Source organism: Rhinocladiella mackenziei, assembly GCF_000835555.1.
Source record: "Rhinocladiella mackenziei CBS 650.93 unplaced genomic scaffold supercont1.5, whole genome shotgun sequence".
In the NCBI taxonomy this organism is placed as follows: domain Eukaryota; kingdom Fungi; phylum Ascomycota; class Eurotiomycetes; order Chaetothyriales; family Herpotrichiellaceae; genus Rhinocladiella; species Rhinocladiella mackenziei.
Window position 1 is genome coordinate 2,903,121 of NW_013550600.1, and position 14,559 is coordinate 2,917,679.

The 14,559-nt window shown below is 50.6% G+C and overlaps 5 protein-coding genes across 5 annotated transcripts; 4 read left to right on the forward strand and 1 right to left on the reverse strand.

The window, feature by feature from the left end:
* Positions 1 to 1,300: 1,300 nt before the first annotated feature.
* Positions 1,301 to 2,515, forward strand: Z518_07533 (uncharacterized protein; the record flags this gene model as incomplete). The annotated part of the gene is made up of 1 exon (XM_013415662.1): positions 1,301 to 2,515. One exon carries the CDS (start codon positions 1,301 to 1,303, stop codon positions 2,513 to 2,515), a length of 1,215 nt encoding a protein of 404 aa, XP_013271116.1.
* A 336-nt stretch (positions 2,516 to 2,851) lies between these two features.
* Positions 2,852 to 4,170, reverse strand: Z518_07534 (uncharacterized protein; the record flags this gene model as incomplete). The annotated part of the gene is made up of 5 exons (XM_013415663.1): positions 2,852 to 3,059; positions 3,117 to 3,650; positions 3,704 to 3,986; positions 4,058 to 4,109; positions 4,162 to 4,170. The coding sequence occupies 5 exons, from the start codon at positions 4,168 to 4,170 to the stop codon at positions 2,852 to 2,854; spliced, it is 1,086 nt and encodes a 361-aa protein (XP_013271117.1).
* A 1,015-nt stretch (positions 4,171 to 5,185) lies between these two features.
* On the forward strand, positions 5,186 to 7,054 carry Z518_07535 (FACT complex subunit pob3; the record flags this gene model as incomplete). The annotated part of the gene is made up of 3 exons (XM_013415664.1): positions 5,186 to 5,976; positions 6,026 to 6,665; positions 6,725 to 7,054. The coding sequence occupies 3 exons, from the start codon at positions 5,186 to 5,188 to the stop codon at positions 7,052 to 7,054; spliced, it is 1,761 nt and encodes a 586-aa protein (XP_013271118.1).
* A 355-nt stretch (positions 7,055 to 7,409) lies between these two features.
* Positions 7,410 to 8,355, forward strand: Z518_07536 (uncharacterized protein; the record flags this gene model as incomplete). Its single annotated transcript, XM_013415665.1, has 4 exons — positions 7,410 to 7,508; positions 7,573 to 7,630; positions 7,681 to 7,815; positions 7,865 to 8,355. The coding sequence occupies 4 exons, from the start codon at positions 7,410 to 7,412 to the stop codon at positions 8,353 to 8,355; spliced, it is 783 nt and encodes a 260-aa protein (XP_013271119.1).
* A 1,896-nt stretch (positions 8,356 to 10,251) lies between these two features.
* On the forward strand, positions 10,252 to 13,951 carry Z518_07537 (uncharacterized protein; the record flags this gene model as incomplete). The annotated part of the gene is made up of 5 exons (XM_013415666.1): positions 10,252 to 10,541; positions 10,599 to 10,636; positions 10,689 to 10,721; positions 10,771 to 10,928; positions 10,979 to 13,951. The coding sequence occupies 5 exons, from the start codon at positions 10,252 to 10,254 to the stop codon at positions 13,949 to 13,951; spliced, it is 3,492 nt and encodes a 1,163-aa protein (XP_013271120.1).
* Positions 13,952 to 14,559: the final 608 nt, after the last annotated feature.

The window sequence follows — 14,559 nt, forward strand, 5'->3', positions numbered from 1 at the left end:
TCGAAAACCAAATGTGATTTCATCCGTATGGGAGGCGCTGGAGTCGCAATCGAAAAAGTGTCTACCATCGTAAACCTGCCGACTATCTCTCATTCGTCATTGACTTTACCATAGGGAGTGCCTTCAATCCCGGTCGCGCATACTCATAGTCTGGTCAATGTATCGTACGATGGACGAATCTAAGTCGCAGCCTAGGGGGAAGGGAAGGCGCAAATTGTCAAGAGGATGCCAAATGAACGTTGAGATTGGATCCTGGGCTGTTGACAGGTCTTGTGTTGAGCTGTGCTCTTGGGTCTGCAGGCGAAGGTAGTGGGTCCTGGAACCATGTCCGATTGCTGGAATAGAAAAGAGAAACCCGTTTCAAAGGTTCGAGTATATTGTCCACATTCGGAAGGTGTAACTTAGCCAATAGCTGTGATATGATGTAGGAATAAGACTTGGGCAGGAAACGAATCAGGGCCCAAGTTTTTGGTCTGGCTTCTGGGATGTCGTACAGGCCTGGCCAATGGGTGGTGGCCACCTCTTCAGTCCGGTGATGGGTATTGAGCGGGTGATTAGTCGAAGTGCCTGAAAGTTACCACATCAGCTCAATGGATGAGGCTGCAGAGATGGCGTAGTAGCCGATGGGGATGGCAAGGCAAGATTTCTCGTAGCCCCAAAAAGAGACGTCCGACGTTGATTGCATTTCAGTCGATCAGCAGACGGTGTCTGTGGTTTCTCTGGTCCGCCGTATACGCATTTGCCCCTTTCCCTCAGACTTCTCTCACGAAAGGACGCAATAACTGCACTGCTCCATCCCTCCTGTAAGAACAGAAATGGAATCGAATTCTCAGAAGTTTGATCACTAAAATATCGTATGTGGTATTTCCATGGTGGGTACGATACTCCTCGGCTACCCATGACACAGGATCAAGTCATGCTTCTCCGGCTAGGCCTTGCATTCAGTTCAGAATCAGGTCTAGCAGTATGTGCTTCTCAATGCATACCTGCCACCGAGAAGTGTGGAAAGAGTCAAATAATCAATGATGCAAAGGCTGAATGCAGGGGTCACCTGTCAAATGTTGTAACTCACCTTCCCTTGGCCGTTTGGTGTCAATCAACTGTCAGATATGTGCTCACAGCTTTGAAGCGCTCTCTGCATTCTATTTTGATCTTCAGTTCTTCGGTCAAAGCGCAAACTTTCTCTGTTGTGTTTGTGCATGTGACTTTATGCCCGTAGATTGCGTCTCATGGTCCATCCTTTCCTCGTCCATCTGGTCCGTAGCATCTTATCTGCGGTCACGACAACCCAAAGGGAAACATGTCGCCTTCACCTCAGCATCGAAATGCAGTCGTGATGCCAGCTGACGGCACCGAATCGAGTCGTTTGAGTAGCTCCAGAGAGGACACGAGCCTCTTCCACGAAATCCACGAGACCGTTCGCAGGTTGTTGCAACATATAGTTTTCCTCTTTTTACTCACCCTCCGACTCTACATACTTCCTCTTCTTTACCTTTCTCACAAACTGGCCGTACGCGACGATCCTTGGTACCCAGCAACCTGGAATTTCTTGCTGCATCCTGGTCGAACTCTGGCCCAGTGTACCCGATGTCGGAAAAGAGATGGCAGTGTCACAATCGTTGAAACATGGCATAACGTTCGAGATGGATTCTGTGCTCCGCTCAGAATATTCAAAACCCTCTACTCCCTGGGCAAGATCATTACCGAAGATCCCAACACGATGCAGCCTTCCTCGCTTCCGTTGTCGGACGCTGCCCCCGATAGTGCCATTGACGTCCAAAGTGAGCATGATGGTCCCTTGAGACTCTGTAACCCGGACTCCCCGGATTCTCAGCTCGACGTCCCGGCAAGTACTTCGCAAATCTATCATGCTGCGCTGCTCAACGGAAGCACTTTGGATAACATCCTTGCCGCCTTCGAAACTGATAGAACTCTGGCAGCACCTCGCCGTGAACCGGTTCCTAGCCATCAAAGTCCCGTGCCGGTTTCCAACAACGAGCGTGAGGCCATGCTGGATCTGTGCAGGGGACATCATCGCCGCAGTTCCAGCATCCAGACAACCCCCGAACGAATGCTGATGCCGCCAAAGGCTACTGAGAATTCTGCTTCCTGCCCAGCCCGGATCAGCAAAGAACACATCCAGAAGGAACCAAAGACGCCGATCCAGAAGTCCAATGAGCCTCAAGTAAAAGTGAGGCTCAATGATGAAGGCGAGGATCCAGCTATCAGAAGCAGTGCTGGCTCTTCAGCATCATGTCATGGACGCCATGCCTCTGGCGGGCCTTCTCGCGATAAATGTGTGAACTCAACTACTCTGAAGCGTTGTCCTACATTTGTGCGAAGGCAGACTCAATCACGCCTCCAGACACGCCCCGACAGACAGTCGCTTGCCGTTTTGGAAGAGAGAGGGGCAATGACATCTCCAGCACTAGGCTTGGGCTCGCCGACTAAGCATGCTAGGCTGCGGCGTAAAGTGAAGGTATACCAGGACACAGGTAAAGCGCTGGATGCCTGATAAAGGAAGCGTCGACATTCCTCGGTTGATGGATCTGCTGTATATGGTTTTGGGGCGTGTTCAACACGTTCTTCCGGGGGAATTTTCTGGTGGGGCGGAAGCTGTCCTCCTGGAGTGATGGGAATGGAAAACAAACCTTTGGTGATGTATGTCATTAGCCATTGAGCTCGCGAGCTTGCTTTTTGGGTAATTTCAGCGGACACGGGTGCCGGGTGGAGCAGAAGGATTTGGTCGTGGCTTCTGTATGACGTCTCTTGAGTTCGAGCGTTGAAGCTGAAGGCCTGTCCTATGGCGACGGTCATGAAAAATGTATTTCCGAGTCGTTCGGTCGACAACCTACGACTCTGAAAAAGTCTCGGCATCTTGCATCTTCCTCAAAGCCTCCACGGCAGCTAGCGCCACAATATTAAGCTCAACAGCCTGCTCCAAGAGTTCGATGCATTTGATAACGTATGGCTGCCATTCGGAATCTTGCATTCTGGTCGATGTACGGCCCTCGACGAGAAGAGTCAGGCCGGCATTGTACAGTCTTAAAGTATATGACCTTGGGAGATGTTAGTTATACGTCTTGAACCTTGTGAGAAACGTATGTGGTGCTTACGAGTATCGCCTCTGGTGGAGTGGTAGTGCTGTCTGACTCAAAATTGATATTATCATCCGCGCCGATTCCAGGCACACGGCGCGTGGGCCGTGAGCCATTTCTGGCGACATGGACCACTTGCGCCGACACTGTCGAGTGACCAGAACTCGGCAATTGAGCAACAGACTGGTAAGATCTATACGCTGCCAGTGGACCCATGGAAACTGGCTTTCTGCGAGTTGAAGATCTACCGAGCTCTCTGCGTCGGGGTGCAAATGATTTGGTAAAGCCGTGATAATCTCTGCCAACTTCTCGTCTGCATCTCTGACAAGTTTTTCGAGAAGGTCCGGGTAGCGACGGAGATCGCGTGAGAATCTGTGCATGACGAGGGACGCTTGTGATAATATTACATGATAAACGAAAGGGGACATCTTGTTCAGAGAACGATCGAAGGGAGGCGATGCCAGGGCTAAATCTGCATCGTCCAAAGGTAGAGGGAGAGTCACATCGAAGTCGTCATGGGTGATGCTTGCTCTGTGCGTAATATTCGAGAGCCTTTAACGATTTTGAGTCAGCATGAGGATTCGTGGAAGGAAGGCTACATTTACCATTCACAGATGATGAATGTCCACCACAATCGTCGAGACAGTTCACACTCCAGCACTGTTCTCTTGCCATCTTGCTGAAACGGGAGACCGAGCCCGTTGCCAATCCGTATTGCATGGCTGATCAAGAAAGAGCGAAATTGAAAATCCCCCACGGCCCAGCAGCACATTTGCAGGATTCCCAAGGCTTGCACGAATTGATAGTCGTGGGTCCTCAGATAGTTGCTTTGTTCCAGACAATACAAGGAGGAGGCGTACCAATTTCGAAGCAACATTGACAAATTTTCTAGATAATCGAGAAGTTAGTACGCCGTTGTGCGCGACGCCCTCAGAAGACGGGGCCAGCCGGTGACAGACCATTTGGAAACATATCAGTACTGGTTTCTTCATTCCTTGTTAGAAGCGCAGCCTATGGCGTCCGTAAGCGAAATCGTACTGGCAAATTGACTCCATGCACTCACTGCCAGCATCGCAAAGTATATAGCGGACCAGGCCGATGGTTGGTCCTGCAGCAGTCCCCCGGAGTCGAGTGTCTCCCAAAACCTTTCGTGCTGCTTTTCGAAATGAGGGTGGAAAACGGCACAATGCACCCAGGACGTCCAAATTCGGCCGCACCGAATCAAATAGAGGCTTTGAACACGAGAAGGGAGATGGATATCACTCCAGTCATGGATTGGAGAGACGAATCGATTTGTCAACGCAGTTCTCATGAGCTTCTCCAGGTCTTCAACAATCTCGACAGAAAATGGAGGCGAAAAGGGGTCGGTGATGGATATGGTCCGATCTGAGTCTTGGATGTTATTGGAGAGGTGTTCATTTTCTAGCCGAAATCTTGCTGGAACGGTACTCTGGCCTGGATCCTCCGCGCTGATGGCCCGAGACGATGAGAAACTTGACTGTAATGAAATAGCCTTACATGATATTGACTCACATGGTTACAACGCCTCGTACGAGTACGGTTTCACGGCTGCATCGTGAAGCCTGCCCCCTTTTGATGCATGGGCCACAGGGAATGATTTTGTTACATTTGATCTTTCGGCTGGAGCACTCTCTGCAGCTCCGAGGTGCTCTTTGGGTTGACCTCATCTTCCTCGGACAATAAGACAACGTATATCATTGTATCAGCTCGCCGAACGACCAAGTTCTTTGCTGTGATAGTGTCTTTGAAGGGTTGGGTCTTGTTTGAGCAAGTACCCATGTCTGTCCTTTGAGGTCAAGAAGTGAAGCTTGGTGGGAGAACGCGCCAAGCCTTCTTGAATCGCGAGCCGCGCCGCCGCTCGACGTTGACCTTGAAAGTTTCGAGACTGGGCTCATCGAATGTAAATTGTGAGTTCGCCAACTTGAAATTCCTTTGACTTCATACTCTCCCTTTTCCTTCCGCATCTCGTCTTCGCAGTCACTTCCTCTTCTTCTCGCGACCTCAGTTTCTAGTGAATCAACGTCGACACCTTCCGTCCTGTCGCCAGCGGCGCAGTGTCCCCAATCATGTTAGTGTCGCTTTCTTGGAACTCGAACTTTTCGTCTGACTTTGGCGGCAGGGAGACTTTTGAGAACATCTATCTCGACCTGTCAAAGCAATCCGGACGGTGTAGGCTTGCAGAGAGCGGTCTCGGATGGAAACCCAGCGGAGGAAGTGAACCTTTTACCCTGGACAGTAACCAAATCGGCGCTGCGCAATGGAGCAGAGCGTCAAAAGGCTACGAACTAAAAATCATCACACGAGACGCGACAGTCATTCAACTCGATGGCTTTGAACAAGAAGACTTCGACCGCGCCGCAAAGGCTTTCAAAATCTGGTACGGCATCAGCCTAGAACATAAGGAACATGCTCTCCGAGGGTGGAATTGGGGGAAGGCTGAATTTGGGAGAGCCGAGTTGGCATTCAATGTCCAGAACAGGCCAGCCTTCGAGATACCCTATTCGGAGATTTCAAATACAAATTTGGCTGGCAAGAATGAGATCGCCGTTGAGTTCAACCTTGGTTCAGAACCTACCCAAAATGGCGCAAATGGTCACAAGGCTGGCAGCACCAGGAATCGAGGCCGTAAAGCAGCTGCAGGTCGCGATGAACTCGTGGAAATGCGGTTTTACATACCTGGCACAGTATCCAAAAAGGAGGTGAATGGAGATGAGGGAAGTGGGGCAGAAGAGGAAGAAGATGGGGAACAAAATGCCGCCAACTTGTTTTATGAGACCTTGATGGATAAGGCAGAGATTGGCGAGGTTGCTGGTGCCACATTCGCTACGTTTCAAGACATTCTTCATCTCACCCCGAGGTACGTATTACGAGTGACATCGAGAAGAATTCCACTGACAGCACTTCAGAGGGCGTTTCGATATCGACATGTACGAAAATTCCTTCCGCCTGCGTGGCAAAACATACGATTACAAGATTCAATATCAATCTATCAAGAAATTCTTCATCCTCCCCAAGAATGACGACATGCATACACTCATCACCCTTGGCCTTGATCCTCCTCTTCGGCAAGGACAGACCCGATATCCTTTCATTGTCATGCAACTGAAGCTTGATGACGAGGTGAATCTAGATCTCAACATGACAGAAGAGTTGCTCGAAACCAAGTACAAAGATAAGTTGGATGCACATTATGAAGCACCGATCCATCATGTCATTGCGAAAGTCTTCAAGGGGCTGTCTGGGAAGAAAATCATCATGCCCTCGAAAGACTTCGTCAGTCACCACAACATGAACGGGGTTAAGTGCTCCATCAAGGCTAATGAAGGTCTCCTGTTTTGCTTGGACAAGAGCTTCATGTTCGTTCCAAAACCCGCCACATACGTACAAATCGAATCAATACAGAGCATCACCATGTCGCGTGTGGGAGGAGCCTTGGCGGCAAGCAGAACCTTCGATATTACGATGACCTTGAAGGGCGGACAAGGCGAGCATCAATTCAGCAATATCAATCGTGAAGAGCAACAACCGCTAGAAAGCTTCTTTCAAGTATGTGACCATTAATGACTCTCTGTTTGCTTTCCTGATTAACTAACTACCTTGTCAAGGCCAAAGGTATTCGATTCAAGAACGAGATGCTGGACGACTCATCCACGTTGTTGAAGGCGGCTCTTGACGACCAAGATCTCGCGTCAAGCGATGATGACGATGATGCTGGTATTAACAGAGGCTCAGCCGATGAAGATGACGAGTCCCCCGATGAGGATTTCCAAGCCGAATCCGAGAGTGATGTGGCTGAAGAATACGATTCTGCCCATGAAAGTAGTGGTAGCGATGCTGGCAGTGATGCCGAGATGGCTGATGCCGATGGGGATGATGACGAGGTCATAGACGATGACGAAGAAGAGCAACGACCAAAGAAGAAGGCAAAGAAGTAGACACTTGAATCATCTACTAGTTGAAAGTGTCGAGAGACCGTCCTCGAGATTGAATGCAGAGGACGTCGAGCCAGAAACCTGTACTAGTACAAATAGGCCTCTTCATGCCTTTACACCTTTTTCACCAAACACTGTCATGGCCAACCACCAACTTCAAGGGCAGGATATGCGTCTCATTATGCCGTGGCGCCTACCGTGCTATCACGTGTCGCTTCGGAAGAACTTACTTCCGATTCTCGACCGAAGAACCCAGCCATGAGCAACTCGCCTGCGGCAAAGTTAGCACGGTAGACTTTCCAAAATTTCACTTCCTTGGTCGGGAAACCTGCTTCCAACAGAAGCCGCAAACAAAATCATGCCCGCCAAAGTTGTCAAGCCAAAAGCATCCAGTGCGGTGAGAAGAAGCCGCACTGGATGCCAAACTTGCAGAAGCAGGAAACTCAAATGCGACGAAGTGAGTGAGCGTGTCTTCCGTGGTGCTCCGGGTTTTGAGATCGGTCCTGACCTTGCGACTTCAGGCGAGACCTGTCTGTGGGCAATGCCAAAAGTCCCGTCGCCAGTGTGTCCGGTCTGAGGGTATGCCATGATATGAAGAGGTGTGAAGACCAGAAACTGACCATTCCAAGGCATCACTTTCCGCCACCACCAAAACGCGACATTCGACAGGGACAACCAGGACAACAGTCTCGACCGCTTTTTCAAGAATGCCCAGTCCTACTCGGCAGAGGAGCTGGCAAGCTTCCTCCCAGTGCCCCAGCAATGTGAATGTTCCTGTTCTCGGATTTCCTTGAAATGGCTGACCAAATTCAGTGACCTGGGTGTACGTGTCTGATCCAAATGCGGAAGAAACTGACACCACACCACCACCGCAGACCCCAAATACCTCAGACACGTTCCGGCAAGTGGCAGCCCACACCCTCGAAGCGTTGTCGACTGCAGCGGCCGATCACGTCTCATACCCGCCACAGGGGACGGCCTACTACACTGCAGCGACACCTCCAAATGAATCAAACCCCGAGTATGGCTTTGTGCGAGTAGAAGCAGGTACAGGAATAGGAGGTCAGACAAACAACAACATCAATTTCCTATTGAATCCCCAAGGCCAGACACATTCCTCGCTCATCGACCCCAATCTTGAGGCCACCGTGGCGCATGCTGCCGAGCAAGCAGACATGAAGGCAGCGGAAAACAAGACAAGCGATCAACACAACCAAGAACAAGTTGTTGAAGATGACGGACTGGTCGACTCGGATTCGCGTGTCGCTATGGCTCTACGGAGCTTCAACGAGACTCCAGCTTGAGGGTGCACGTGCTTCCTCCAACAAATTCCGCTTATAATGATTCTCTCAAATGAACCCAAGTTTGGATGGGGTGTGAATAAGGAGTATGGTGACGATTTCATGCCTACACGGCGGTACAACAGGACGGTTTCTCGCGTGTTTTACTTGATGATGGACAGATCATTGTGCTTTCAACAAACAGAGGCTTGATGGGATTATCTCGTCTTTCAGAAGAACCTGTAACATTAACTTGATGAGGGAATCGCTTCAATCAGAGCCATTCAAGGCCAACCTCAAACTCGACTAGCTTCTTTCTGGATTTGGTCCCTGGCGTGTTTGCATACTGAGTGGTGTCATTCTTTATATCTCCGTCTTAGATGAATGGGCAGTGATTCTTGTCCGGCTGACTGCTCGGCGCATATATAAATCTTTTGTAGGGCTACAGTAATCTCTTGATGTCGGACTTCCGTGCTGGACAGACAAACACGCCCGAGTCAAAATCATATTAGACGAGGCTCCACCATAGGGTCTCAGGTGTGGAGTCAGACTACCAGTAATCGGCGACATTGCCCTTGTCAACCATGCATGTCTCGCCGGTGAGAGCCGGGCGACCCAAGCTGAAGGCCATGTCATAGCGACCAGTGTCTTACTGCCTTAATCCATGGCTATTTTGGGGGCATTTAGATGCGCAATCTTTTCGATTCTCATAGCCCTTCCACTACCACCTCCGCAATTTGGTGAGCTCTCGGAGAAATGCACATTGCGGCGCCGCCTAACCGAATCCTTCGTTCCATGTTTCCAACGCGTGACAAGGAGGGGGATCCGATTGGATACAAGATGAGGACAGGTTGCATGCAGCTAAGGACAAGAGGACAGAAAGTTCGAACGGTGGTGAGTAATAGTCCGGGGTGTATCCGATAGCCACGCAAGCAATAAGAGATGGTGACGGACAATCCGTCATCGGTAAAGAATCATGAAAGAACATCTAACGGTGAGGTGGAGAGCAGCGTGCTCTGTGTAGTAGCATTTGAAGCAGATCCAACACCCCAGAGCAGCTAGCTTGTCCAACCTGATGTCAAGTCAGGACCCGGCACCCAAGGCGCTTCCAAACCGTAGCTAAATGAGTTAAGTTCCCATCGAATCTCTAGGTTTGATGACGCTGGGCCAGTGGACAACACGCTTTCTTCACACCCTGAAACTCTGCCCACTGCCGCCCTTCTTTGGTAGCCTGGTAGCCGACTACGATTTAGACCCGCAAACTGCCGTCGTCGACGTCAGCGGTTCAATTGATTGCGTCTCCAGCGCTTTGTTTGCCGGGCCATCCAATCTCTGCAGGACTCTAGCCCTAGTGTGGTGGGAGTTGGTAGTGGTGACGAAGAGGTGACCATTGACCACAGACCCAGGCTCATTCATTCGATCTCATTACTTCAGTGGGATCGTAGTGTTTCTTGATTGTTCCTCATTGACCTAATTTGTTTAGTCGCTACCACCTTTTATTCGGAAAATGGGCATAACAAAACGCAAAAAATATACACCAGCTCCATTACCACCAACCCATAGACTTTACTTCATTCGTTTCCACTTCAGACTTCCGCTGCATCTTTAATTCTCTTCATTATTATCTCCTTGGCTTCCATCCCCACGCTCGTTGTACTGTTCCGCTCTCCGATCTCCCATTTCCCAAGGAGTCTCTTTGGCTCTTTACCGGCTGCGCTGCGCTGCGCCACGTTCTCCCAGCCCGGCTTTTCTGCATCCAACAAACATTTTTTTACCCCCCTTCCTCTCATGGACTTGTTGGATACATCTTCGTTGACAAGTTAGACGGGGTTTTGGCGAGGCTATCGCAATCCGTGGTTGCAACGGTCCTTGTTCCTTCTCTTCACTCGCTGAGTCTGAGCCGAAGACTCTGATGCCAACATGGGCCGCCTTCGAAACTTGTCCGAGAGCTTGAAAGCCGCAGCGTTCCACCATTCCAATGCTTCTATCCCGTCGCTCTCCAAGACGTCTTCTAACGGTCAGACCCAAGCAGTCGACAAAGACTCACCAACTCAATTCCAGGACCAATCCGCCGCAGCCCCCGCTGACAATCCTCGATCAAATCCTTGGACAGACCGGATTGCTTCCCGGCCGACATCCATGGTATACGCCCCTCCGTCGATAGAGCCGGGAAAGGACAATCACATTGAGGAGTTGTTACCGGTGTTCAGGTTGGAAAATGCGTATTTGATTTATGTACTAGGCCTTAGTGCTGACCAGGCCCCTAGTTTCCTGTCGAGTCACAGCAACAAGCTTTATCAAGAAGGTGCTGATGGGTCCTTGTTAGGATCGAGGAGAATGCTAACCCTAGCGTGCAGGGTATTTTCTAAAACTCAACGATCTTGACAACCGTACGTTTCCTCTCCGTTCGAAACACAGGAAAGAGTTAACCATTTTTAGAGGGAAGACCAAATGTCGACCGCAACTGGACGGAATGTTTTGCTCAGCTAGTAGGCACTGTGCTATCACTTTGGGATGCAGCTGCTCTGGATGCAGCCGGTCAAGATGGGGAGGTCGCTCCAACTTTCATCAACCTGGCGGATGCCTCCATCAAGATGGTATATCTTCAGGAAATCCAGGTCGTCCCAGATTGCTGAATGCTTCACAGATCGAAACCCTTCCAACGCGAAATCCCGACGTCCAGCCTCTTCAAAATGTGCTTTCAATATCCACCGCCGGCAAGAATCGATATCTGCTTCACTTCAACTCGCTTCATTCCCTCACACAATGGACGGCCGGAATACGGCTGGCGATGTTTGAGCATGCATCTCTGCAAGAGTTATACACAGGTTCCTTGATCGCTGGCAAGGGAAAGTTCTTGAACAACATTCGGACAATTATGGAAAGAACAAAATTTAGAACGGAAGATTGGGCACGAGTTCGATTTGGTGCGGGAACTCCTTGGAGGCGGTGCTGGTGTGTCATCGAACCACCCGATGAGAAAGAATGGCAGAGATCCAACAAGACCATAAAAAAGAAGTCAGTGTACGAACGACCAGCCTTGCCGAAAGGGGACCTCAAGTTCTATGATACCAAGAAAACGAAAAAGGCAACGCCCATAGCGACCATCACCGACGCATATTCCGCATACGCTATTTACCCTCAATCAAAACCCCTGATCGACCAATCGACTCTCGTGAAGGTTGAAGGCCGCATCACAATTCATTCGAAACCAGAGTCGAAAACGGAAGGTTTTGTATTCGTCATGCCTGAGCTACACCCTGCTGTGTCTGGATTCGAAATGATGCTTCGCTGGCTCTTCCCGGTCTACGACATTTTCCACCTCTATGGTCGCCCACAACGACTGATTGCCGACACGTGGGACACACGAGGACTCATGTTCGCTATGCCCAAGGAGCGACGATATGGCTACTTGGACATCATCGATGTGGCAGCGCTAATCCATACGCAAGGCAGTGACAAGTGGACTGAGCGAGAATGGCGGAAGCAAATGAAAAACATGACCTCAAAGAGGATGGCAATGACAGCACAAAGTCAGTCGAGCAGCAACTTGGAAAGCAGAAGACCCGGCCGGACCCATTCGGAATCAAGGCATGGTGTACACTATGATGATGGGGCTTCGATTCGATCAACGCCTTCTTCTCGACATCAACATGACCAGTCGGCGGACACTGTATTTGGCACGCCAAACAAAGCGTCCACGGCGCCAGCAAATGTCGGGCTACTTGTTCCTGGGCAAAATCACCACACACGGTCTGTATCAGAGTCAGTGGCATATGTTTCATCCAGCCCGACTCGTCTCCCAAAGGAGAACTATCATCCTTCCAGATTGTCAGCTGAATACACTGATTCGGAGCCTGTCCAACCTCTTCCACCTCCAGGTCACAGCAACCCGTACAAGAGCGCGAGTCTTGCCAGCGAACTGGAATCGTCGGATATTCGCTATAGCTCCGAGAGCGACGGACAAATACCGCACACTAATCCAGAAGATATCCAGGATGAGGTGAGGGAGTCGACCCCACCGGCACCAGTACTGGCTCCTCCCGATTTTCAGCACCAGGCTGGTGATGCACCACAGAAGAGACCAGATGCACGGCCAGATCTACGACGAGAAAAAAGTCGCATGTCAAATGCGACTTTGTCTCAGATGGTGGAGGTGAATAAACTTGCGAGCAGTGGGGCGGCGGGCCAAGCGGCGATGGTGGCGTGGAAGAACGGGCGCCAAGGGGAACAAGATCAGGGGCTCCGAGGGGTAAATGAGCTCTCTAACGGCGAAGAAATGTCTGCTAATCAACTTGCTTCTCAAGCAACGGTAGCAGACGCTGCGTATACACAAAGCCCGGCTGATGTCAGACCAGTGCACGCCCGAGACCCCACCGAACATTGGACAACACGGAAGGCGATTCCTCGAAAGCCGGTCCCAGCTCCCAGCTCGTCCCTTCTTCTAGCACCACCTCAACGGGCTCAGTCGCCCGAGAGCATGTCTCGATATTCGGCTTCCAACTACGACAATGAATCGACTGCCTCGCCCGATTATGACAGCCTTTCGGAGGATACCAATCTGCAATCCGTCCGCCGAAAGACGAGAACTGGGGTGCTCAAGACCGTGGGAGATTCCACATTGGGCCGTGACCGTAACGCTGAACAACAGTCCGGCGAAGCGGATATTCCTGCCGTTGACTTTGGCACGACTTTTACTCCAACGTTGACGCCGGGCCACAGTCGTCCTCCTACTGCTGGTAGACTTGCAGGGCGCCAGTCGCCATTCGACCATCCTTACACAGCGCCTGCCACTCCTTTGCCTCGATCTTCCCATGACGACAGAGTGTCACCTGGAGGCCAGACTCCGAATGAGAAGAAGAGATCCTCGTATGTGGAACGGGGAAGCCCACGGCTAAATCATTCCCGATCTTCTAGTTATGCCTGGCAACCTGGAGCAACGATAGGACGACAAAGCCCCGGTGGGGGGTTGACAGCGGAAGAATTCGTTCAGCAGCGAGCTGTGGCTGCTCGAGTGCCCAGTGGATATGCTCCTCGCCGAAGTATCTCGTACAGCAAAATTGAGCAGTCTCCGAACAAGTTGCAGATGAAGAGAGACTCATTTGGACGACCAAGCTCGAGGAATTCTCTCCTGATCGATTATTCGTCTCATTTGTCAGCACGGGAGCAAGAACATGTAGCAAGAATGACTGGGGGTCCATTGATTCAAGTGGGTGAGAGAAGCAAGACGCCAGATCCGTCGATCGGACTTATTGGGGCGATTGAAGCCCGAGAGCAGGAGAAACGAAATATCAAAGAAGGCGTGGCCGGCCATATGGTACAAGAAGCTATTGCACAGAGACAGGCGGCAGAGCACACCTACGGATATCAGCATTACCCTGGATCCAGTTCCATGATCGATGGCCGACGGATCAGTCCTCGCTCATCTGTTTACTGGGCTGGTATGTCCCCTTCACCACTCGCGCAGCCGCAGCCGCCATGGACGAATCAGCAGGCATACCAATATCAACAACAGGTACAAGCTCAACAAATGCAGCAGCTTCAGCAACAGCCAAATCCGATGTACGATCCTCGATACAGCGGATACTACGCGCCACAAGGAGATTACCATGCAGAGTAAATCATGGTAAGAGGGACATGTGTGGTTTTTGTGAATTTTGCATTGCAAGCGGGGATATCAATCCGCATTGGCGGAGATTCTGAGATACATTCTGTATCTTGACGAACGCGGGGTCATGAACAGCATTGGAGGTTCCAGAGATTGTATTAGATCCATAATGAGCATCTTCCTCATCGTCGCCCATCTGCAGGACGTAGGAGTGTGGGGGGGAAAGACTCAGACGACGAATAAACGGTAATATTTGAATATACTCATACTCCTTACTCGTCAGTGGTGCATAAGCGACGCATGGGGGAGGAGAACGGATAATGACGCTCCGGAAGCTGACGACGCGTTATCCATTTTCTTTCTCCGTGAGCTAACTTTGAATAGCCAAAATGAGATTTCAGGGGGTTGGGGAATCGATGCATAAGCAAAAAATACTAAGCACGTGGCAGACGCTAGCATTCTACAGTACTATCACCTCTCCTTCCCACCTCTCACCTTTCATCTCCCACCTCCTAACAGGCGATTGTACATTCGCCCACTCTCAGAATCCTCCTATTGACTGACTTGTTCGGTCCCACCCTCTCCTGCCTCAGTCACTCCGCTACGGAATACCACATCAC